The sequence below is a fragment of the Sturnira hondurensis genome, unplaced genomic scaffold (assembly GCF_014824575.4).
Source record: "Sturnira hondurensis isolate 20B ecotype Veracruz unplaced genomic scaffold, ASM1482457v3 Scaffold0006437, whole genome shotgun sequence".
Classification (NCBI taxonomy): Eukaryota; Metazoa; Chordata; class Mammalia; order Chiroptera; family Phyllostomidae; genus Sturnira; species Sturnira hondurensis.
Genome location: NW_028079068.1, coordinates 8,319,850 through 8,344,661, shown reverse-complemented (window position 1 = coordinate 8,344,661; position 24,812 = coordinate 8,319,850). Strand labels below are relative to the sequence as shown.

Genomic DNA, 24,812 nt, shown 5'->3' with positions numbered 1-24,812 from the left:
CTAATAGTATGAGTTATCTAGAGAAGGGTGGTAATCAAACTCAATCCCTCTTAGCTACTCCTTTATTTCCCTAGAACAAGGAAAGGCTTGCATATATGCACGGGTGCTAGAATGTATAGCATGATATGAGAACAACATCACCAACATCACCACAGAGTGAATAAACCCTAAATACCTCTCTCTGTATAGCTCACGTTGGAGTATGAGTGGAGTAGGTAGAAATAAAATATTTTCCTTTTAATGTATGTTTATTATTTTTTTCAAATGACAAAACTAAAACATTTTGTCAGGACGTAAATGCATATTAAGTTGTTTGAATCTAATTACTTAACTATATTGAACTGTTAGTATTTCTTTTGGCCTTGAAAGTTTTCTCTCCCTCTCTTTATGTCTATAAGTAAAAAAAATCTTTTTAAAAAATGGTCAAAGGACCTCAATAGGCACTCCTCCAAAGAAGATGTACAGTTGGCCAGTAGACAAAATGCTCTGCCTCACTAATCATTAGAGAGCCCCAAATTAAAACCACAATGAGATACCACTTTTTACCTGCCAGAATGTCTATCATCAATAAATCAGCAATAAGTGCTGGCAAAGATGTGGAGATGAGAAAACCCTCGTGCACTGTTGGTGGGAATGCAGACTGATGTAGCCACTGTGGAAACACACTATAGAGTTTTCTCAAAAAATTAAAAATGGAACTGCCTTTTGACCTAGCAATTCCACTTCTGGGAATATATCCGAAGAAACTGGAAACACCAATTTGAAAGAATATATGTGCCTCTATGTTCATTGCAGTGTCATTTGCAATAGCCAAGACCTGGAAACAGTCCAAGCGCCCATCATTAGATGAGTGGTTAAAACAGCTATGGTACATTTATGCAAAGGAAAACTACTGGCCTGTGTAAAAAGAAGGAAATGTTACCTTTTACGACAGCATGGGTGGACTTGAAGAGTATTATGCTAAGTGAAATAAGCCGGTCAGAGAAAAGACAAAAACCTATGATCTCACTTATATGTGGACTCTAATGAACAAAATAAACTGACAAGCAAAATAGAAAATAGAGGCATGTATACATGGAACAGACTTGACAGCTGTCAGAAGGGAGGGTGCTAGGGGAACTGAATGAAAGAAGGTGAGGGGATTAGCCAGAAAACATATCCATAGTACATAAACTCAGACAATAGTGTGGCTATTCCCACACTATTTCCCAGAAGGAAAGGGGAAGGGAAAGAGGGTTAGGTGGAAGTGGGCAAAGTCGGGGGAAATGGGGAGGGAAAGAGACTTTGCTTGGGGCGATGGGTGCACAGTGCAGTGTGCAGGTGATATTTTATTAGGTTGTGTACTTGAAACCTGTATGCCTTTGCAAACCAAGCACCCCAATAAATTCAATTTAAAAAAATAAAAAAGATCAAAACAAATGAACAAAGCAAACCAAACCAAAATAAACTCATAAAAACAGAGAACAAACTCATAGTTGTTAGAAGGGAGATTGGAGAGGTGAGCAAAAAAGCAAAGAGAAATATAGTCAGTAATAATTTAATAACTTTGCACAGTGACACAGGGTTACTAGACTTGGTGTGGTTTTTACATTGTTAGATATATAAATGTTGAATCCTTTTGTTGTGCACCTGAAACTAATAAAGTATTATATGCAAACTATAGTTTAATAATAAAAATTTTAATAGCTACTTAAAGTGTAAACAGCATGTAAACCTAAACAGTTGTTATGGTATAGTAGTTAAAGCTTTGTCTTTGAAGTCATTGAATCAGGAATGCTTTTAGCTTTGAATAACTGAAGGTCCTATTGCAAGGGGTTAAACAAATAGCCACCCTACCCTCTCCCATCCATACACACAGAAGAGAACTAGATCCTAGGCAGCTAGTGGTGAAAGTTGAGTGGTTCAAGATGACTATCTCTGAGAGTCTCTTGATCTTTCTCTTTATTGTTGCGTAGTGGTTATTGTACCTGTAATTTCAAATGACAGAGGTAGCATTTGTTTCAGAAAGCAAAACAGCCTACAGAAAACTTTTGCTTAACATCTCAGTGACCAGAATTTTGTCATGTATTTACCCTTGACTGGAAGGTAGCTAGTAAGAATTGAATTGATTGAGAATAGAGGTTGCATCAGCCACCCAACAGTGTAAACCAGAGTCAGATTGACTGATTCGTAATCTCAGGTCTGTCATTTATTAGCTGTTTAACTGTAATCAACGTACTTAGTCTTTCCAAGCCAGAATTTTTTCATCTGTGAAATGAGGATGAAGAGGATAATTATTGTTATTATTATACTACTCCTGTTCCTCCTACTCCTACTAAAATGAGATAACACATTTAAAAATCTGTGTGTGACAGACGAGAGTTACTGCTCATGTTAACTGTGACCATATCATCATCATCTTTCCTGTCACCACGAGCTTCATTCTTTTATTTTATTGAGGTGAAGTTCACACAACATAAAATTAATCATTTTTAAGTGTACAGTTCAATGGCATTTAGTATATTTGCAGTGTTGCGCAACTATCCCTTCTTTCTAATTCCAAAATATTTTCATCACCCCATAAGGAAACCTGGTATCAGTTAAGCGCTCTCTTTTTCCTCATAACCCAGCTTGCTTTCTCTCTTAATAGACTTACCTGTTCTGAATATATTTTTAAAGATTTTATTTAATTATTTTTTTAGAGAGGGGAAGAAAGGGAGAGAAACATCAAAATGTGTGGTTGCTTCTTACGCACCCCCTACTGGAGACCTGGCCTGCAACCCAGGCATGTGCCTTGACTGGGAATCAAACAGAAGACCCTTTGATTCACAGGCTGGCACTCAATCCACTGAGTCACACCAGCCAGGGCCTGTTCTAAATATTTTATGTAAATGAATCACACAGTATATGACCTTTGTGTCTGACTTGTTTCACTTAGCATGTGTTTGAGGCCTAACCACATTGTAGCACTTGTCAGTACTCTTCCTTTTTATGGCTGAATAATAGAAATACTCCTTTTTTGTTCATCTCATCAGTTGATGGACATTTGGGTTGTTTGCACCTTTTGGCCATTGTGAATAGTGTTGCTCTGAACATTCATGTACAAGTGTGTGTTTGAATACTCTTTTCACTTTTTATATTACCTAGGTGTAGAACTCCTTGGCCATGTAATAATTTTATATTTAACTTTTTGAGGAACTGCCAAACTATGTTGTAAGTTGCCTGCATCATTTTACATTCCCATCAGCAATGTATGATGTCCAGTTTCTTTGCATCTTCATCAATATTTAGTATTTTGTGTTTTTATATTATTATAGCCATCATATTGGGTGTGAAGTTTTATTGCATCATGGTTTTGATTTACATTTCCCTGATAAGTAGTGATGGACATTTTTTCATGTGCCCATTTGCCATTTGTTTATCTTTGGTGAAAAGAGCTATTGTAGTCTTTTGCCCATTTTTAAATTTGGTTGTCTGTCTTTTTGTTGTTCAGCTATAAGAATTCTCTATGTAGTCTATCTAGATATTAAACCTTTAACAGATATACTATTTGCAAATATTTTTTCTGTTCTCTAGTTTGTCTTTTCCCTTTCTTGGCAGTGTCCTTTAATATACAAAAGTATTTTTTATGAAGTCCAGTTTATTTTTTATTTTGTTGCTTGTACTTTTGATGTTGTATCTAAGAATTCATTGTAAAATTTAAAGTCATGAAGGTTTACTCATATTTTCATCTAAGAGTTTTATGGTTATTGTTCTTACATTTAGGTCTTTGATCTTAAGAATCAATTTTGGATTAAGTTGACTCATTTTGAGTTAATTTTTCTGTGTGGGGTGAAGTAGGGCCACTGATTTCCTGATGTCTTTATCACCTGTATTACACATTAGTATGGAGCATGAAGCCGCTGCATCAAGCATCCAGGAATCACTTTCCTGAATAGCTTTTCCCCCAAGTATTCAGTCAGTGGTAGTTTCCTTAATTATTTATAATTGAAAACATTCTTCATAATGTAAAATGTGTTTCCTAATTAACTGATAAAATGATCTCATTTTGATCCTATACGTATTAGGAAAACATGAGCTACATTAGACATATTTATAATAGGCCTGGGTGTTTTAATTTATAAAATTGGCATGGGTAATTCTTAAATCTCTTGTTGGTTTCTAGAGATAAAATTTTATCACTGATTTTGAACATTGAATTTGCTATTATAATTGATGAGAATGTAATTGTTACTTTTGCATTTTAATCTTATTTTATTTGGTTATTTGTTGTCTGTTATCTTTTATTGAATGCCATTCCTTAATTACAAGTTATCTCACCAGTCCTTTTTTCCTCTTTCACCTATAGTGTTCGTGATGATGTATTTTCCCGGGAGATACTGGTAGTGTTGTGGTAGTCTGTATAAACCTGTTGCATACTATTCTTTAGAATGAAATAAAAATCTTCTGGTGCAGGATGAACAGATTAGACCTTATATGTACTTCTGTTATCTGTCTAAAATTTTAACTTCTAAACTTGTTTCTTTGCTTTATTTATTTTTTTAGATTTTACTAATTTATTTTTAGAGAAAGGGAGGGAGAAAGAGAGAGAAACATCAACGTGTGGTTGCTTCTCACACGCCCCCTACTGGGGACCTGGCCTACAATCCAGGCCTGTGCCCTGACTGGGAATCAAACCATGACCCTTCGGTTCAAAGGCCAGCGTTGAATCCACTGAGCTATACCACCAGGGCTAAACTTGTCTCTTTGCTTTAAATAGAGGAGAGTATAATTTGTTCATTCCTTTTTTTAGTACTTGGTTCTGAAGCTTGAAAGGCCTGCTATAGTCCAGAATATAACATTTGGAAAGTACGAGAAAACGCACGTCTGTAATTTGAAGAAATTTAAAGTCTTTGGCGGAATGAATGAAGAAAACATGACAGAGCTATTATCCAGGTGAGATATAATTATGGGGTGGAAACAGTTGTCTTCTAAACAAGCTGCAGTCTTAGTTTAGTCCTTTTGTAGCTAAATCTTCATGGTTTGATTTTTTTCCACCAAGGAGAAAAGAATATTTCCACTATTCTATTTCTAGTGACTTATTTTAATGTTGTGGCTTGAGTTAGGTTTTTTTTAACCACAACATACTAGTTAATATTGTTACCAAACAAAAAAGAATAAAACTTTTTAAAATTTTTACTTGTGATCTTTTAGTCTTATTTTTGGACTTTAATGACGTCAGAAAAACTTCCCACTTTTAATAAAATGTTTCCTATAAAATATAGATTCTAAAACATTAAGATTGGTTGCTGTAATCCAGAGTAATATTCTGGGAGTTTACTATAAATTGGAGACTAAAAAGAGAAAAAGTATGTTAATACACCTAGCATAGTGCCTACCACTTGGAAAGAGCTCATTAAAATTGAATTTTAACAACATAGGCCACCAGGAATGGAAGGGTTAATTTACCCACTAGTTAATGAAAAATCAAATAGCCAGTGGAATGCACAAATAATGCTATGAGGTTTTAGAATACATTTGTGACATGGCATGTCCCTTTAGCAGAATACTCTATATAGGTAAATACTACATTTATACTGTATTTGATTTAAGTCATGAAAGTATTTCAGGACCTTAGGCAACCTGAAGATAAGCAACTCCCGTAAATACTTGTGTCAACCTTAGTTAAGTGGAGAGATGATGTGAGTTTATTTTTATTTAGGGCAAAGTATATACTGTTAAACCAATAGAGTAAGGTCATCTTTGAAAATTTGGTGAGCTATAAAAGGAACATTGGTATCTCAGTCAGAATTAAGTAACTTAATTCTTTGACATTCTAATATTTGGTCTTGTTTAAATTGTAAGATAGGAATGTGAATTTTAAAAAATGTTCTCTTACTGCTTGAATATTTTATATTCAGTTGTACATTAAGAATATTAAGTCATCACACATTTCCATTTTTTAATTGAAAGACAGTAATGCAATTGATGCGAGTGTACAAGTTTTGACCTATATTCTCATGTTCAGCTACTTCTTTGGTCATATATTTTTAGCATTGGTTTAATCTTAAAATCTGAGTAATCTGGGTTTTAGTGCATTTACTAAATTATGAAATTAGATTTGATTATCTTTTTTCACAGCGGCTTAAAGAATGATTATAACAAAGAAACATTCACCTTGAAGCATAAAATTGATGAACAGATGTTTCCTTGTCGATTCATTAAAATAGGTAAGAACTGTAGTATTCTGAAATAGATATAAATTCTTTGTACCATCAGTCAGCAAAGTGCAGCCCAGCTGAATCCTGCAGTCCCCGTTTTTTTTTCATTATAATATGATGGGAATACTTCCACACAGGTTGTTCTCATAATGTTAGTTCTGCTTTTGCGCTACAAAAGTAAAGTTCAGTAGTTACAAGAGACTGCATAGTCCACCAAGCCCAAAATGTTTACTATTTTGACCTTTACAGAAAAAGTTTTCTGACCCCTGCTTTATAAATCTATAATAGGCAGTTAATTCAGTGGAACTTTTTCCAAGTACTTTCTCACTTTAAAGTTTATTAGAAGATTTTATGAGATATAGTTATTTGATTGCCTTGATCATTTTATTGGTTTGTCAGTTGTTCTAAAGCTATAACATCTGGAAATCAAATACTGATTAATTTCTTAAGGCAGTATATTATATTTTCCAGTCTGTTTTTATGTTTCATTGTTTTAATGAAATGTTGCTCAAACACATAAAACTAATTTCATGACCTTGAGTAATAAGTTGCAAGGTAATGTTTGAAAAATACTACCTAACAAGAAAGAAAAAGAAAAATACTGCCTAAGGCATATATTTATTTACCGAGTGTTTCAGCTTGAGAAAGTATTTGTAATGCCTCCTCAAAATTAATATTTGTATGGTAATTTTGTTTTCCTTGAAAATTTATTATTTAGAAGGTAGGAAGGTTAAGGACGTGAATCTTTCAATTTCCATCTGTATCTCATACTTCTGGAAATATGTTAGAGTTGGGATTAAAGTGAATCAGATCCCTCAGAGAATAATAATAAAAGAGAGAATCCCATGTTTTGATTGGGTAGAAAAATTCCTCTTTTGGAATAAGCAGTATACTTCATAGTTATTGTTTGCTGTTTTATCAAGAGTTGGCCTGTTCTAGTTTACTAAGTCAAATAGTTCTGTCAGGCACAAAGAGTATCTGAAGTCTTAATAAAGATTACTTATAAAGGGAAAACTATTTTTAGGAGAGTTGGGCTGCCCAGTATGTTAGGTTTTCTTTTTGTAGCTATAGTTTCTGTTGTTATATTAAATAATAATCTGTGTCCTATTTTTCTGTGAGAATTTATGAACATGCAGTTGTATTGAATAAATTCAACTCTTGGTTGTTTCTTCTTTGGTACTAATGAGTTATTATTTTCTCAGCATGCAGGTCACCCATTCCTTACAGACTCTTGCATAGCTTTAACAATTCTATGATCTTATATTTCAAATGTACAAGCAGTGAAAATATGTTATGTTTTCATATAATACTTTTAGATTTTATAGTTTTAAAGTACTTATTCAACTTTTGTTTTGCTTAGTCATGCAAGATGAAGTGTTGTTTTTCTTAAGTACTTTCCTTGGTGCTTTTTGTACCTTTCCAGTGATTATTAGTTTTTGTTTTTGAAGGGAAACATCTACTACTGCTTCAGTAGTTCTTAATCCTTTTGTATTATTCATTAGAAGTATTAGTAAAAGTCTGTTTCACATAGTTGCATAGTTTATTTTCTTAAAATTTTATAAGACAACAGAGGTCTCTTATGGAGCTGTTAGATATTCATCTGCATAAAGAAAATAATTTAAACCTTTTTCCAGCCTTTTTTGTTACCTTTTTTAATGATAGGGCTCTGTGATGTTACTTTACTTTGGTTGTTTTGTTTTGTGGTATTCAGGCAAAATGGTTTTTGTTAGTTTTTTAATATTTGATTGATTATACCATTACAGTTGTTCTATTCCCCCCCTTCATTCCCCTCCACCCTCACACTCCCTCCCCCACTATTCTCCCCCCTTAGTTTATAACCACGTGTCTCAACTTCTTTAGATTCTATATTTCCCCCACTATTCTCACCCTCCCCCCTATCTATTTTCTACCTACCATCTATGCTATTTTCTGTACCTTCTCCCGCCTTCTCCTCCTCCCACTCCCCTGTTGCTAACCTTCCATGTGTTCTTCATTTCTATGGTTCCACTCCTGATCTAGCTGTCCTCTTGGTTTGCTTTTGTTTTAGGTGTGGTTGTTAATAACTGTGAGATTGCTGTCCTTTCACTGTTCATATTTTTCATCTTCTTTTTCTTAGATAAGTCCCTTTAGAATTTCATATAATAAGGGCTTGGTGATGATGAACTCCTTGAACTTGCCCTTATCTGAGAAGCACTTTATCTGTCCTTCCATTCTAAATGAAAGCTTTGCTGGATAGATCAGTCTTGGCTGTAGGTCTTTGGATTTCATGACTTGGAATACTTCTTTCCAGCCCCTTCTTGCCTGGAAGGTCTCTTTTGAGAAATCCACTGACAGTCTGATGGGAACTCCTTTGTAGGTGACTGTCCCCTTATCTCTTGCTGCTTCTAGGATTCTCTCCTTCATTTTAATCTTGGCTAATGTAATTATGATGTGCCTTGGTGTGTTCCTTCTTGGGTCCAACTTCTTTGGGACTGTCTGAGCTTCCTGGATTTCCTGGAAGTCTATTTCCTTTGCCAGACTGGGGAAGTTCTCCTTTATTATTTGTTTAAATAAGCTTTTCATTCGTGGCTGTTTCTTTCCCCCTTCTGGTACCCCTATAATCCGGATGTTGGAACGTTTAAAAATGTCCTGGAGGTTCCTAAGCCTCTCCTCATTTTTTTGAATTCTCATTTCTTCATTCCTTTCTGGTTGGATGTTTCATTCTTCCTTCTGGTCCATTCCATTGATTTGAGTCCTAGTTTCTTTTCCATCACTATTGGTTTCCTGTGCATCTCCCTTCATTTCAATTAGTTTAGCTTTCATATGTTCCTCTAATTTGTGACTATAATCAACCAGTTCTGTTAGCATCCTGATAAACAGTGTCTTGAACTGTGAATCTGAGAGGCTGGCAATCTCTTGGTCGCTTAGAGTTATTGGCTCTGGGACTTTGAGTTCTTGAGCCATCTTTTGGGCTGTTCGTGCCTGTTACATAGCAGGATCGGAGCCCTAGGTGTTCACCAGAGCAGGGCAACTAAGTCACTGGGTTGTGACGCTGTATGTGGGGGCGGGGTTGAAGAGGAGCAATGGCGTCCCGTCTGCCGCCTCCCGCTGCCGCAGCCACAGGTGCTGGAGCTGCCACCGTCACCGGGGCCGAACGTTTCGTCCCACTGCATGCGAGTGTGCCACCGCCACTGGGCTCGCCCTCCGGAGTGGTCAGTCTCACTGTGCGCGAATGTGCGACCTCGGTCTGTCTGCCCCACACCCTGACCGGGTCCGGGCCACCTGCGTGCCCAGGTCAGGGGATCCTTCCTGCCTGACCCCGCTCCGATGTTGCCTCCGCCCCTCTTACTGTCCCGGTTGAACGGTTCGTTGTTGGACTTCTGTATAATTCAATTTTCTGTTCTTTGGCTGTGTCTTTGTTCTCCAAACCTTTGTTGTATTCAAACTTGGTTGTGGGAGAAGGCACAGTGTTTCCACCTATGCCTCCATCTTGGCAGAAGTCCCAAAATGTTAATTAGAGCTTTCCAAATAATTGTAGATAATTAACTCAGTTGATATTTAGGATGTTAATAGTTAAATAACTTCATATTTCTCACTTTTCTATTAAAAGATGTTAATGGTGGTTTGCAGTATCTTTGCTTTCCAACCTTTTCCCAACATTCTCTTGATATGTATTTTTCTTATAATAATATAAGGAAAAGATGGAACTGAAAGCTGTATGTTAGGTTAGTTGTATTTTTAGTTTACCGCTATGTTTTTGTTTTAATGCTCAGCTGAGGATATGCCCACTGATTTTAGAAGGAAGAATGGAGGGAGAGAGAGAGGGAGGGAAACATCAATCTCTTGCCTTTCACACTCATCCCCACTGGTGACCAAACCCACAACATAGACACCCGCAACCTAGGCACATGCCCTGACCAGGAATCAAACCTGTGACCTCTCGGTTTCTGAATGATGCTCCAGCCAGCTGAACTACACCAGCCAGAGCTAGTGCTGTGTATTCTTTAATTGAGTGATGTGTAGCTCTCTTTTGGTGGTGATTTATTATGGACATTTGTTTTTACCTAGTTGGTGTAAATTGTTAGATTTGTACTTAAGAGAAAAATGTGTTTGAATACTTCATATTTGTGTTCTACAGTAGTGTGTTTGAAAGATTTTGCTTTATTTAAAAAGTTTATTCTTAAACAACAAAATGTCTGAATATAGTTAGCCTTCAATTATTCATGGTAATGGAGGGGGACGGAAAGAAGCAAGACTAATTCAGTGGCAGATAATCTCTAGATCATGCACTGACAGTTAATTATGATAATTTTTCTAATGAACAAACTAAACTAACAAAGTGGAGGCAGACTCATGGATACAGAGAACAGACTGACAGCTGTCGGAGAGGAGAGGGTTGAGGTCTGGGTGAGAAGGGTGAAGGGATTGAGCAAAGAGAAAAAGAAAGCCTTGTGAACACAGACAATAGTATGGTTGTTACCAGAGGGCAGGTGGATGGGGGTAGGTAGAAGAAGGTAAAGGGGGATAAATGGTGGTTAAAGGAGACTTGACTTTGGGTAGTAAACATGCAATACAGATGATGTGTTATAAAGTGCATACCTGAAACCTATATAATTTTATTAACCAAGGTCACCCCAATATATTCAAGTAAAAAATAATAAATGTGATCATTTTCATTGGTAAGGTATATAGATTATTCATTCACCTTGGCTTAAACCAAATTTAAGTGGTTTTTAAAAAATATTTTATTTGTTTATTTTTAGAGAGGGGGAAAGGAGGGAGAAAGAAAGGGAGAGAAACATCAATGTGTAGTTGCTCTCTCTCGCCCCCTACTGGGGACCTGGCCCACAGCCCAAGCATGTGCCCTGACTGGGAATCAAACTGGTGACCCTCTGGTTTGTAGGCCGGTGCTCAATCCACTGAGCCACACCAGCCAAGGCCAAATTTAAGTTTTCAAAAGTAATTTAAACTCATGTCTGAAAAAAATTATTTCATTTTGCATGTCTTTTTTTATGTATTTTTATACTTGTATTCATATAGCTCTTGTTTACATGACTTCTTAAATGTGGTATTTTGGGTACTATAGAAAATAATATGCACAAATATAATTTGAATCATGTCAGCAATTATTTAAAGCTTATATTTTTATTGTTTTTGATAGTATGTAAATACTTTCACAGGTGGTATGTCATTTGAACATTATACTGACAATAAAATCTTTCCTTTTTTGATTGAAGACAATAGTGAAGGATCAAAGATACAGCATTTGGTATATGATTGCATATGTGTGTATATTGTTTTAAAGTAATAATAATACTAGGTATCATTTATGAAGCACTTGCCAAACACTATGTGAGATAGGCACTATTGCACTCACTTCACAGAGGAGGAAACTGAAGTTTAGAAGTTAAGTAGCTGGGGCAAAACCATACAGGGAGTAAAACGTAGAGATGGGATACAAACTTAAGTCTACTTCTAGAGATTGAGTTGTCTCACTGTGTGATATATGTAGGTTTTGTTTCCTCTAGTAGATTGTGAAATCTTTTGGGATAGTAACCCTGTCTTCTGTTTCCTCAAATTTCAGAAATACCAGGTACATATCTTCTTGAGTTTATTTTGCAGGAATTTAGAGCAATTGATCAGTGTCTTCATGAACTTGATGGAATGTTGCAACTTTATGTTTTCTAACCTGTAATATATTCAGCATGTCTTCCAATTATGAATATAGGCAATAATTCATAATAGTGTTAACAATACTTATGATTGTCACAGAAGTTACAAATATTTCCCATCACTTCATAGTGTGGCAAATATAGTAAATTTGAAATCAGGGTAATTATTAGACCTGCCTCTGGATCTTGTTATCTAATGTGTTAGTAAAAGTGCATATGTGGTTCTGTATTGTAATTTTGTTTCTTTATAGTTTCTATAACTATACTTCAATACAATTGGTTTACTCTGTAATCCTGTGTATTTTCCTTTATGCTTTTAAATCTGAAGGGGGTTGGTCACAGGGTTCACCAAACAGGTATAGGGGATTCATGGCACAAAAAAGGCAACGAGCTCATGCTGGAGTGATGTCTTTGACAGGACTTGGTGTGGAAGTTGAGAGCTGGCCTTGGGAATAAGCTTGGTTTCAATAAGACCTGTAACTAAAAGGAGAATTTAGTATAAAGAAGGAGAGTTATTAACTGGAAAACAAGTTGGAGAGAACAAGATAAAAATTTGGAAGGGAAAACCTCCTTGGTAGATTAGATCACATGAGAGGAAACAGTGGAATAGGATGAGGGTTTTGGTTACAGATTACTGGAAAGATTTACACCCTGATTCATAGCCAAGTTAACAGCTGTGTCAGGGAAATTAGCAAGGTGAGCTGGGAGAAAGTACTTGGGGGAACTCTTAGAAAGATTCTGGGGGAGTCCTGGTATTTGGTAAATGGGATTACTTGGATCTGTGGATTTTTTTGATTTTTGTGGCCTAGGTGGTTGTGGTTGCTTTAGGGAGAAGCTTCAGCTTTAGCTGGATTCAGCCTGCAGTCTGGATTCTCAGGAGTGTTTAGAAGGCTAAGATGAGTACTAAGTCTGGGGAGGTTCCCTGGTGATGGCCCTTCATGCGAACATGTGGAAAGGTAACATTTTAAAAGTGTACTAGTAAAAGGAAGATTAACATAGCAATAGTAGCTAATAATAGTAGTAGTAGTAGTAGTGCCTGGACTAGTGTGGTGCAGTGGGTTGGGCATTGTCCTGCAAACAGAAAGGTAGCCTGTTTGTTCCTGGTCAGGGTTGCCGGCCAGGTCCCTAGCTGGGGGCATGTGAGAGGCAACCCATTGATGTTTCTCTCACACATTGATGTTTCTCTCCCTCCCTTCCCCACTCTCTAAAAAATAAGAAAATCTTTTAAAAAATAGTAGAAGTAGCTAATTTTTACTGAGCACCCACTATGTGCCAATTACTGTGCTAAGTGCTTTATGTACTAATCCCGTTAATTTTGTAGTAGAATAGATGCTCATGCAGAATGTTAGTGTTGAATTTTTATGGTCTTCCAGAGCCTGACCTTAAAATTGTTAGCATCTTTTAATAGCTGTTTTAGACATCTAGGCAGGAGTTTCCCAAGTGATACTCCCAAAGCACACTAAGTGTGCCACAGATGTGTTTCACTGTGAAGATGTTGATCCCTCCTCATTCCTTGGAAAGCAGGAGCCTGCAGCCTAGTACCCTTCTGTGCTGTAAAAATATTATCATTTTTTATGCATGAAAAAGGACGAGAAGCACTGATTCTGATCATACCTGTGTCTGATTGTGTCATGTAGAAAACTAGCAGTGGGGCCCTAGAATATAAACTCTTGGCCTTGAGAATATGTATTACAGATTTCTAATCTTTTTACTTGAGGTGGGAGCAAAGGCATTATTTGTTGAGGGACAGAGAATGTGTGCTTGGAGCTCCAATTCACATTTAAATTTATGACATATAATACATAGTATGTCTAATATGCATTAGTGTTGCTAATGCCACCACAATTTTTAAAAAATTTTAATATGCTTGTTGATTTTTGAGAGAGGGGAAGGGAGAAAGAGAGAGAAATGTCACAGAGAGAAACATGGATAGGTTGCCTGCTGTATGCAGCGGACCAAGGATCTGACCCACAACCTGTGTTATGAGCCCTGATGAAGAATTGAACCCTCAACGCTTCTGTTACAGGACACCACTCCAGCCAACTGAGCCACACCTGCCAGGGCTTAATTTATTTTTTTATTGAATTTATTCAGGTGACATTGGTTAATAAAATTGTATAGATTTTAGATATACAGTTCTAAAATACATGATCTATATATGGTATTGTGTGTTTACCACACCAAGACAGATCTCCCTCCATTATCATTTAACCCTCTCATACCTCTCCCTACTTCCTTCACTTTCTGGAACTGCATATTCTTCATTCACCTGTAATCTATGATGTTCTTTTGAGATGACTTTCTTATTAACATCCCTCTCAACAGTGTTCTTTGAAAGGTGATAAAAATTAGAATTAATTTTATTTTAGAAATATTTCTAGTGGACCATTAGGTATATAGGAGAAATATCACTAAAACATAATTGCTTGAAGAGTTTTAATAAATGAACATTTTACTTGGGCTTGAACAGATGTAATAGGAAGATTTTTTTTTCTTCTGGTTTTTCTGAACTTGGACCTAGAACTCGAGGATGGATTTCAGATCTGTAACATTAGATGTCTGATTATACTTATAGACTATCTTTTTGGGGCTTTGGGTTTAAGGTCCTATTTTATTCTGACTATTATACTACTACTTGATGGTTATTACTGTAATGTAGTAGGTAAACTTTTTAGGTGGTACTGCTTTAGAAAGAAATGAATACCACAACAGTAATTTAGTATTTGTTGCTATAAAACTTTGTGAAATTTTTATTGTTTGCATATATAAACTGATAGCCATATGAAACATCCTAATGACTGGTTACTACTGACTGTGTCTGTCTTCACTGACAGCTTCCTTTGGATGACAGTATAGGGAAGTATCTGACTAGTACATCTTAGCTCATCGAGTCTGATACTGCAAAAAAAAAGTAGTGGACTTGGAAATTAATAGCCTCGATGTCAGATATAGTGGACATTCTGTTTTGGTACTTAATCAAAATTTGACAAGTGATAGTTTCTTAAAGGTACTTGCATTATTCACTCTGAACCATATCAGTGTTACAATAAAATCTGTTGGCCTGTCTTGCACTTTGAATTAATCTTACCCATGTATGGTTTTGTAATACCATTCTTTGGTCATTTAGAAAATATGATTCACTGAGTTATATATAGATCTTTTACATGTTAAAACATTTAACTGCATAATATTGTTTTAAACCACTCTCATTAACATCACCACCAATCTTGTCAGAAAAGTTTTAAGTATTGGAAAGTTAAACTCACAGTGGAGACCAATTTTCCAACATTCTAATTTTCCCTTGAGAGCTTAAATTTTATATTCAGCAACAATACTGTCAGTTTTTTTCCAACATTCTAATTTTCCCTTGAGAGCTTAAATTTTATATTCAGCAACAATACTGTCAGTTTTTTTCTTTAGAATGTCAGGTAAATATCTGGCAAAAATACTCAGACCTAAATAATCTTAGATGGTCTTTCAAGAAAAAGTGGTATCTTTGAGGCTGAGGAATAGGACACAGATGGCTGTTTCAGCTTACAACTCTAATAACTGTGCAGGTCCTTTTCCTTGCAGTAACCATTTACTTTGGAACACAGCAAAGATGCTTTATGTGTACTTCCCATCGTGTAGCACAGAATATTAAAAAGATGTGTCCTTAATGATAGAGATTTCTTTTTCTTTTAAAGATTTTATTTATTTATTTATTTATCTTTAGAGGGGAGGGAGAGAGGGAGAGAAACATCAATGTATGGTTGCCTTTCGTGCGTCCCCTGCTGGGAGTTGGCCTGCAGGGAACCGGCCTGCAACCCAGGCATGTGCCCTGACTGGGAATCGAACCGCGATCGTGTGGTTCGCAGGCCCGCACTCAATCCACTGAGTTAAACCAGCCAGGGTGAGATTTCTTAAAATTACTTTTTACTACATCGTCATGGACATTCTTAAATGAATTGTCATTTTTTAAATCTGGATGATGGTGAGGAATATGTCCAGTATGTATTGTGTTAAGGAACACTACTAGACTTTCATGCTACTGTTGTACTTTCCATGGCACTACCAAGGTGCTAGCAGTCTTACTCATCATTGCCTTTGCACCACGAGTGCAAATGTCAGTACACACATACTCACTGATGAGGTCTTAGTCATATTATGAAAAATAGCTCAGACTACATGGAAGTACTGTTGGGATTCCCAGGAGCCCCATGGATCACATCTTTAAAACCTCTACTCTGTTCCATCATTACTGATCATCTATGATAAATTCTTCTAAATTCTTCAGAGATTTTTTTGATACGCTTTTCTCCAGTGATTTAGGTTTTCCTTCCTTCATTAATATCAAAATTACTGTTTTTTAATATTTTCTTACCATTTTTGTTTAAGGTATTCTTGTATTTCAGGTTAGCTTGTTCAGTTACATGTCAAGAAAAAATGGATACATACCATTAGGATTTTGATTAAGATTACATTAAATTTATAATTAATTTGAAGGGAACTGACATGTTTACAACATTGCATTTTTCTATCTAGGAACATAGTATGTCTTTCTGTTTATTCAATTTCTAAGTAAAATTTTATGTTTTCTTAAATAGATCTTGAATATTTTAAAATTTATTCTGAGATATTTTAAGCTTTTTTGCTATTGTAAAGGCGACTTTTTGAATTACATTTTGGAGTGGGTTATTATAGGTGTAGGGAATATTTGCATGTTTACTTTGCATACACACTTATAAAAAATTTTCAGTTGAATCTCTTGAAATTCTTTAGGTAACTGTATCATCTTCAAATGACATTTTTTAAAATTTATATGTTTTTCCTTATTGTGCTGGCTAAGATCTCCTATATAGTACTGAATAGTCAAGCTATTGGGCCTCTTTGTTTTGGCCCTGACCTGAATGGCAATACTTAATGTTTCTCCATTAGGCTTAATTTTTGAGGTTTTTAATACTTAAAAAATAATCTGGGTAAGGAAGTTTTATTTTGCCTTTTATTTAAGAGGCTTTATTTTAATGACTGGGAAGTAAATTTTATTTGTTTACTCTTAGCACCATTTGAGGTAATCACGTTTGCTTCTCTTTTACTTTGTTAATATTGTGAATTACATTAATGTAGCTCCTGTTATTCAGCCATCCTTCCATTCCTGGAATGAACTCTATTTGATTTCAGTGAAAACTTGGTAGTATCTTTTGCAACTTAAAAATTAAATTGAGTATATATTCGTAGCTGAGATTGGCCTTAAATCCCCTTTCTTCGGGTTTTGTTTTCAGGATTATGCCTCTTGGAGAACTTTCAATCCCTTTCTGATATAGTTTAAATTGTATCATAATTATTTGTTTTTCTGGGTTTGCTAGAATTTGCCTGTTGAATCACGTAGCTCTGGCCCTGTTTTGGCGGGATATGTACATGACCACTTTGACTTTATCTTACTGTATTTTTATAATTAAAGAAACCTCATGATGGTGATGATGTTTCTTTTTGCTCATGTAGTCCTAGCACTTAATAGTATAGTGCTAGTCATAACGAAACTGTTCAGAAAATCTGTTAAATGAATCCTAATAGGCTTGTATAGTGATTTTACTTTGCTAAAGTTTTATTTGAACTATGTTAATTTTTCTTTTTTCTTCCTTCTTTTTTCTCTCTCTCTTTTTTTCCCCCTTCTCAAAGTTCCACTCTTATCCTGGGGACCCAGCTTTAACTTTAGCATCTGGTATGTTGAACTTAGTGGCATTGATGATCCTGATGTAGTACAACCTTGTCTCAACTGGTATAGCAAGGTAGGACTGTATTTTAAAATCCTGATGTTATGTTTCTAATGCCTGTAAAGGGAAAGTCGTGTTGATCTCTTGTCTTTATTGAGAATAACTTAAAATTTTGAGAATAGTGCTAATATGATTAATCAACTAACTTTATGTATTACCAGCTTCTAAGCAATCTTTTTAACTTATTAAATCACTACCTCTCTATGAGATAGGTGTAGTTATTATTTATATTTTTCAGATGATGAAATGGAACATGAGAGGTTAAGTATTTTGCCTGTGGTCATACTGTTATAAAGTGTTCAACCCAGTATATATGCTCGGGTAGTCTGGCTCCAGAGTCTGCTATTGTATTATTATACCTCTGTGACTCTGAATTTTGTGATCGAAATAATTAAACACAGTCTTTATGGGGTAGTTTTGGTTCTAAATTGCTTTTATAACATTGTCCTTAATTGTATTTGTGTTGAGTAAACTAGAAATTTTTACTTTTCCTTTTAAAGAATGTGAAATAGTTTATATAAATATTATGCACTTGTGCTTATATGAAAAATAAAAATTATATAGTTAACAATTTTATTCATAGGGCATTTTATACAGTAAATACATCCTGAGAAATAGTGAGTTGAAATTATTGAGAAATAGGCCTTCTTGGTTTTTTTGTAATTAACTTTTTGTTTCATTTTTGTTTTTAATGTATATTTATTTGACTTGGCTAATTTTGGAAGAAGGGTCTTTCTTGTTGATGAGGTGATATGAAGCTTTAGTCTAATCATTAAAGCTTTAATTTTTTGTTATTTTTATTTGCAAGTAAACTGATTTACTCATAGGAGATTGGGAAACAGGATTTTGTATCAAATATCAGCTCCTTTTTGGTCAGTTTAATTGAACTTTTTGACTAATTTATTTTTGGCATTTGATTATTCTTTTTAAAACAGAAGCTGACTTTTAGTGTTTTCTATATTTTTCATATGTTTTTGAATTTCTTATAATAATGTAAATTCTTACAAGATAAAGCCAGTATTTTTAAATATTAAAAATCACATTTACTGTCCTGACTGATGTGGCTCAGTTGGTTGAGCATTGTCCTGCAAAGCGAAAGGTTGCCGGTTTGAATCCCGGTCAAGGCTCGTGCCTGGCTTGTGGGCCCAGTCCCCAGCTGGGGCCTGTGCAAGAGGCAGTCAGTCAGTGCTTCTCCCCCTCTTTCTCCTTTCCTTCCCCTCTCTCTAAAAATAAATAAATAAATAAATTTTTAAGAAATCACCTTTATAGTGTAATTCACTTAATAGGTGGTATATACTTAAAATCTTCTAAAGATGGTCTTTTAAATGAAAAAAAAATAGCTCCTCTGATAGCGGACTAACATTTTTTCTTTAGCCTGTGATGTGAGTGTGCGTGCGTGTGTGTGTGTGTGTTTAATATGTACTTACAAATCTCTTGATTTTGCAGGAAATTGCAAATTTCACCTCTTTCCTCAACACAGTGGAGAGATGATATATTTATAGAGAACTTAAAATTATTCAGCCACATTCACTTTTCAAGTTCTCTGTGTTTACTCTGAAACTCTAGAAATTAAAACTAAAGCCTTTACCCTCTTTTGAGATTCAGCCCTACTTTGAAGCATTAAAATTCTGTTATTTCATAAATCCTCTCCTACTATGTATCTATATACCACCTGATAGAAAACTTAAAATGGGGGTGCAGTTCAGACTCCTAAAGTCAACACAATAAAAGTTACTACTGTTTAATATGGTTCTGGGTAGTTATTTATGGTAAGTATTTACAGGCCAAGGGTAAGAAACTAATTTTACGTTTAAAATTAGTTTGGACATAGAATCATTCTTTTGCTATTTGAGGTGGGAGAGCATTGTTTAACTACAGTGCTTAGTAATAGTGTTTTGGTAACCTTTTATTAATTAAAATATCAGCCAACTGATTTTTACTTCATAAATCTTCCTAAATGTAGCATCTTATTTTCCCGCCTTATTAAAATATACTGCTTACAAGTAAATCATATTTTTGTTTGTTTTTTGTGCTCTGTGTCATTAGTTTTGTTAGTTCTTATTTAGAAAATCTAGAAATCTCAAAACATATTCTTGAACTTACTGTTTTTTAAAAAATTCTTTATAAGTTTGTATATATTTTTGACATACTTTTAGGGGAAGGATTTAATAAACATTTCTTTTTTGGGGGATTCTAGCTAATTGAGATTTTTACTTATTGCTGTTAAATAGATGAGGTAGCCCAGAGTTAGAAAAAACTGTGAAATTTAAACAGTCTCTTTCTGATAATTTTGAGTCACAAAACCTGTTTGCGAATTTAAACAAATATTTGATAATATTTGTCATTCAAGTAATAATATTAAGAACCAAGAACAAAAAGCATAATATAATTTATGTATATTATTTAATGCTTTCTGTGCTTTTAATCCTAGCATTGTACTGTGATTAGTAAAAGCTATGGAAGTTATAATTTTTACAATCTTAAGTGGGCTTTGATAGTTTTTCTGCTTTTCTTGAAAGATCAGCCTCTAGAATTAGGTCTGGTTTCATTTTTTTACCTTTCATATTCATGAAATACATACCTGTGTGTGTGTGTGTGTGTGTGTGTGTGTCTATCTGTATATCTTTATCTTGTTCTTACCTTTCTGTTATATCCTTTGTGACCTGTGGCAGGTTATTACAATTAACTGTCAGTTTTGCCTTTTAAAAGTGGAAATAATAATGGTACTAATGAATAGGGTTAGCACAATGCTTTGTACATGGTAAGTGCTCACTTTAGATTAGTTACCACTTATTTCCTATCGTAGTAACTAAGCAAATCTCTTCTTTTCATGTTTTTCTCTTGTGTTCCAGTAGTACCGTGAACAGGAAGCCATTCGCCTTTGCCTGAAACACTTCAGACAACACAACTATACAGAAGCCTTTGAATCACTGCAAAAGAAAACCAAGATTGCCTTGGAACATCCTATGTTAACAGATCTGCATGATAAATTGGTGTTGAAGGGTGACTTTGATGCTTGTGAAGAGCTGATTGAAAAAGCTGTAAATGGTATGTTATAAATATTAAACTTAGTTGAAAATTGCTGTTTTATAGAATGGCGTCCTTTATGAAAAAACTTCTTCACAGTGACTTTCATGTTGACAAAGAACAGAATAGGTGTTTCTGGTATAATAAAAAAATAAATATTTAGTCTTTATTCAGTTCCTGGCATCCAGCTTCTAAAAACCCTTGGAATCTGTGGAAGGATAAGAGTGTCTTGTATGCTGAGATGACTGGGTGGCTGGCGTTCCTAAACAGCTTCAGATCTCCAGAAGGACCAAACCATATGATTAGAGGACTAAGTTTCAGTAGCACAGCGTCCCCTATGCTCAACTCTGGGGAGGGGAGGGATCAGAGATTGAATTCAGTCACCAGTGGCCAATGTTTTTAATCAATCATGTCTATGTAATGGGGCCTCCAAAAAAAAGGACCTAAACAATGGGGTTCAAAGAGCTTCCAGTTTGGCAGACACATCAGGGTGCTGGGAGACTGGTATGCCTAGAGAGGGCATGGAAGCTGTAAACACATACCTGTCCCCAGTACTTTGTCCCATGCTATTTTTCCATTTGGCTCTTCCTGAGTTGTATCCTTTATAATTATCCAGTAATAGTAAGTAAAGCACTTACCTGAATTCTGTGGTCACTCTGAGTTATTGAACGTTATGGGGAGTTGTGTGAAGCCTTGATTTGTAGCCGCTGTATTACAAGTGTGGTAGCCCAGAACTTGTGCTTGGCATCTGAAGTGGGGATGGTTTTGTGGGACTGCGTCTTTTGACTTGTGGAATCTCATGCTTATTCCAGATAGATAATGTTAGCATTAAATCGAATTGTTAGATATCCAGTGGTGTCATTAGAGAGTTAGTGTAAGAAAAAACCTTGCAGATTTGATGTTAGATGCATTGTGAGTGAAAGCAGGTTAATGCTCAATACAGATTTGTGGAATAAAATACAGTTAACATTTTTATAGAAAGAAATACAGAATAATAGACTTTTGAAATGCTTTTATATATTTTAATCTTATCACTGTTATCCAGTATTAGTTACTCACTTACCAGATATTGGTTGAATTTTACAACGGGAGAAAACAGAACTAGTATTGCCTTTTTTATAAATTTAAAGTTAAGATGAGTTGTTTCTAGCTCCCATGAGATCTCATATAAACAGTGAACCTGCCTCTCAACCTTCTGCCTTGTTACTGTTTATTTAATTGGTGATGATACTTGCAAATAAGTGATTATGTATGAAACAGTATACTTTGGAATATAAACAAAGAGAATGTATATAATTATCCTTCCCAAACCATTGAACTGCAGCCAGTAAAAGTATACATGCATATATGTATGTATGTATATACATATGCATTACAAAGAATGAATTTTATAATTTTTTATTCTTACAGAATGAGAAAGGCACAGTAATTTTGTGGGGGTTTTGTTTTGCTTCAAATCTTCATCTTTAAGGCATGTAGTATATTGTTAAGGTGAAGTAAGCAACAAGGCAACAAACACCACAGACACTTAATGTAATTATTAGGCTACAAATATTTTAAACTATCTAAACTGTACTCATACTCATTTAATAAAATTTCTTAAAATCATGTCCAACTTTGATAGTACAGAGACTTAACCTCTCTAGGAAGAAACCAAGTTAAATTGGTAGTAACTCTATTCTTGAGACTTAGAGCCAAGTTATATTTTTTTGACTCCTCAAATGGCTCGCAACAGTGTTTAGTTAATAAACATTCCTTCCAGGGTTGTTCAGTTTGCTGCTGACTTCACTGATGATAATTTGTTGGACAAATAAGGAAGTAAACACTGCCGAGTTTTTTGGCTTCTGTTCCATTAAAAACATAGCAGAGAAAGTCAAGGATTTTCCTGCCTGCTAAATAGGAAAATCTAGGGAATCAAAAGCATTTTCCCTCAAGCATCTTGTCATGGAGGGAATAAAAATTACTTTTAGCATATGTATGTATTACTATGCTCTTCAAGTATGGTCTGTATTTTAATTGTGTCTCTAATTAGCTTCTTATTTGCCTGGAAACATCTCTACATTCCATTTATATAATTAATTCATTAGGGGGGATTCCGGAACCAATCATTGCTATTTTCCTCTCTGACAATGCCAGAGAAAAAAGGTAGAACCCAGTGATGATGGGCGTCAGTTATCACTTAGGAGTAGGAAATTGTCTTATTTCCTGTTGAAATAAAAACCTACTTTCGTGAGATAAAGGTAGATTAAATTTTAATGAATGAAACACTCCAACAGGCTCACTAGTTCAAGTGTTTCCTAAAGTTCAATTTGAAGTCTTCATCTCTTTTCCTCTTTCCTTTTTTACCTCTTTTACCCTTCTTTCCCTCCTTCCCTCCCTCTTTCCTTCTTCCCGTCCTTTTCTATTTTTTCTCTTTTATCTGTCCTTTCTTACCCCTTGCTTTGTGCAGTGGTGGTTAATCATATGGCAGGCCGCCTTCTTTCTCCTCAGAGCATGATTTGGTATCTCACATCATGTTGGAGTTCCCTTTGTGGCATGGTTTCTAACTGCAAGTTTAGTATTGTTAGCAGCTCTAGGACTATTTCCATTCTATATTTATTTCTGAGTGAGCATTGGTAGTTTGTGCCTATTGAAGAATATGCTTATTTTACCTATTAGTGAATTTATTGGCGTAAAGTTGTTCATAATTTATCCTTTTAATATCTTTATGTTATCACTTACTCTTTTTTTTTCACCTCTTATTCTTGATACTGGTAATTCTTGTCTTCCTTTTTTTCCTTAGCAGTCTGGCAAGAAAACTTAATTTTGTTTTAAGAAAATAGCTCCTGGTTTCTTTGTTTTGTGTTGCCTTTTCTCCCTCTCTTTATGATTTTTCTGTTTCTTTCTATTTAATTTCTTCCCTTGTCTTTCTTCCTGTTTCTTTTCTTCTACATGCTTTGGTTTTAACCTGCTCTTTTTCAGTTTCATAAAATGAAACCAGAGGCTGTTGACTTGAGATCCTTTTTTAATGTAGGCATTTGATGCCAGGAGTTTCCCTCTAAGCACTGTATTAGTTCTGTATCACAAATTTTGCTCTGCTGTGTTTTTATTTTTGTTCAGTTTAAAATACATATGTATAATGACTTATTTTTCTTTCCAATCCTGATGATTTTCTTCCCTCTTATATTTAGTCTTTCGGACAGGATACTTAATACAAGGTTGAAGTGACTAAATGGTAGTGGATTTCCTTGGGTATTGTGATCTCAAAAGAAGTGCTTTCAACATTGCATTGTTAAATATGATACTTGATCTGTGATATTTGGAGATCCTGTATCACACTCCTAGATTACTAAGAGTTTATAAATAGCTAGTAAATTTTACCACTTTTTCTTTATTTTTGTGTTGTCATTTTTTTCTTTATTAATATGTGAAATCATAGTGATTTGCTAAATGTTAAACCTCAGGTTTACTTAACTTTGTCTTTTATTTTTTGCTCTATTTTGCATATAGATTGATTAATGTTTTGTTAGAAGTCTTCCAGCTATTGTCATTATTAAGATTGGCCTTGTAATTTTTCTTTCTCTTACCTTCCTTTTCACATTTAGTATCACTGTTAGGTTAATCTCACATAATGGGTTGAGGAGTTAACCTGTTTTTCCTATCTTCTGAATATGTGTAGGATTTGAGTTACTTCTTTCTCCTATGCTTGGTAGAACTTACCGTGGAGCTCTCTGTTGGAATTTGCTTGGGGGAGTATATTTTGTCTGTCAATTCAATTTCTGTAAATGTAGGATTCTTCAGGATTGTTTGTTGTTTGGTTAGTTTGAGGAGTTATATTTTTCTAGGAGTTTTGTCATTGTCAATTAAAATTTCAAACTTACGGGCATGAAAATATTTCTAATGTCCCCTCATCTGTTTAATGTTTGCAGGATTTCTTGAGAGGTCTCTTTTTTTTATTGTTCCTTTTTTTTCCTTTTTCTTTTTGTCACTCTCACCAGAATTTTATCAAGTTCACTGGGTTTTTTTTGAAAGAACCGATTTCTGGATGGTTGACTCTTTCTGTTATTTTTAATGTCCTTGACTTATGCTATATGTTTATTATTGTTTTCTTTCTCTCTTTGAGATTACTTTGTTGTCTTATTAAGATGGATGCTTAGCTTATTAATTTCCAGGCATTATTATTTTCCCATTTAAGGGTGTCAATTTTCCTCTGTGGTGAACAA

The 24,812-nt window shown here is 35.0% G+C and overlaps 1 protein-coding gene across 3 annotated transcripts in view; it reads left to right on the top strand.

The window, feature by feature from the left end:
* Positions 1-24,812, top strand: part of MKLN1 (muskelin 1) — a 337,548-nt gene that overhangs the window by 214,419 nt on the left and 98,317 nt on the right. For all 3 annotated transcript variants that reach the window (XM_037049181.1, XM_037049180.1, XM_037049179.1), the window contains 4 exons: positions 4,772-4,914; positions 6,100-6,188; positions 17,489-17,598; positions 20,439-20,631. In XM_037049181.1, the coding sequence (XP_036905076.1) occupies positions 4,772-4,914; positions 6,100-6,188; positions 17,489-17,598; positions 20,439-20,631 (535 nt within the window). The remainder of the gene's footprint in view (positions 1-4,771; positions 4,915-6,099; positions 6,189-17,488; positions 17,599-20,438; positions 20,632-24,812) is intronic.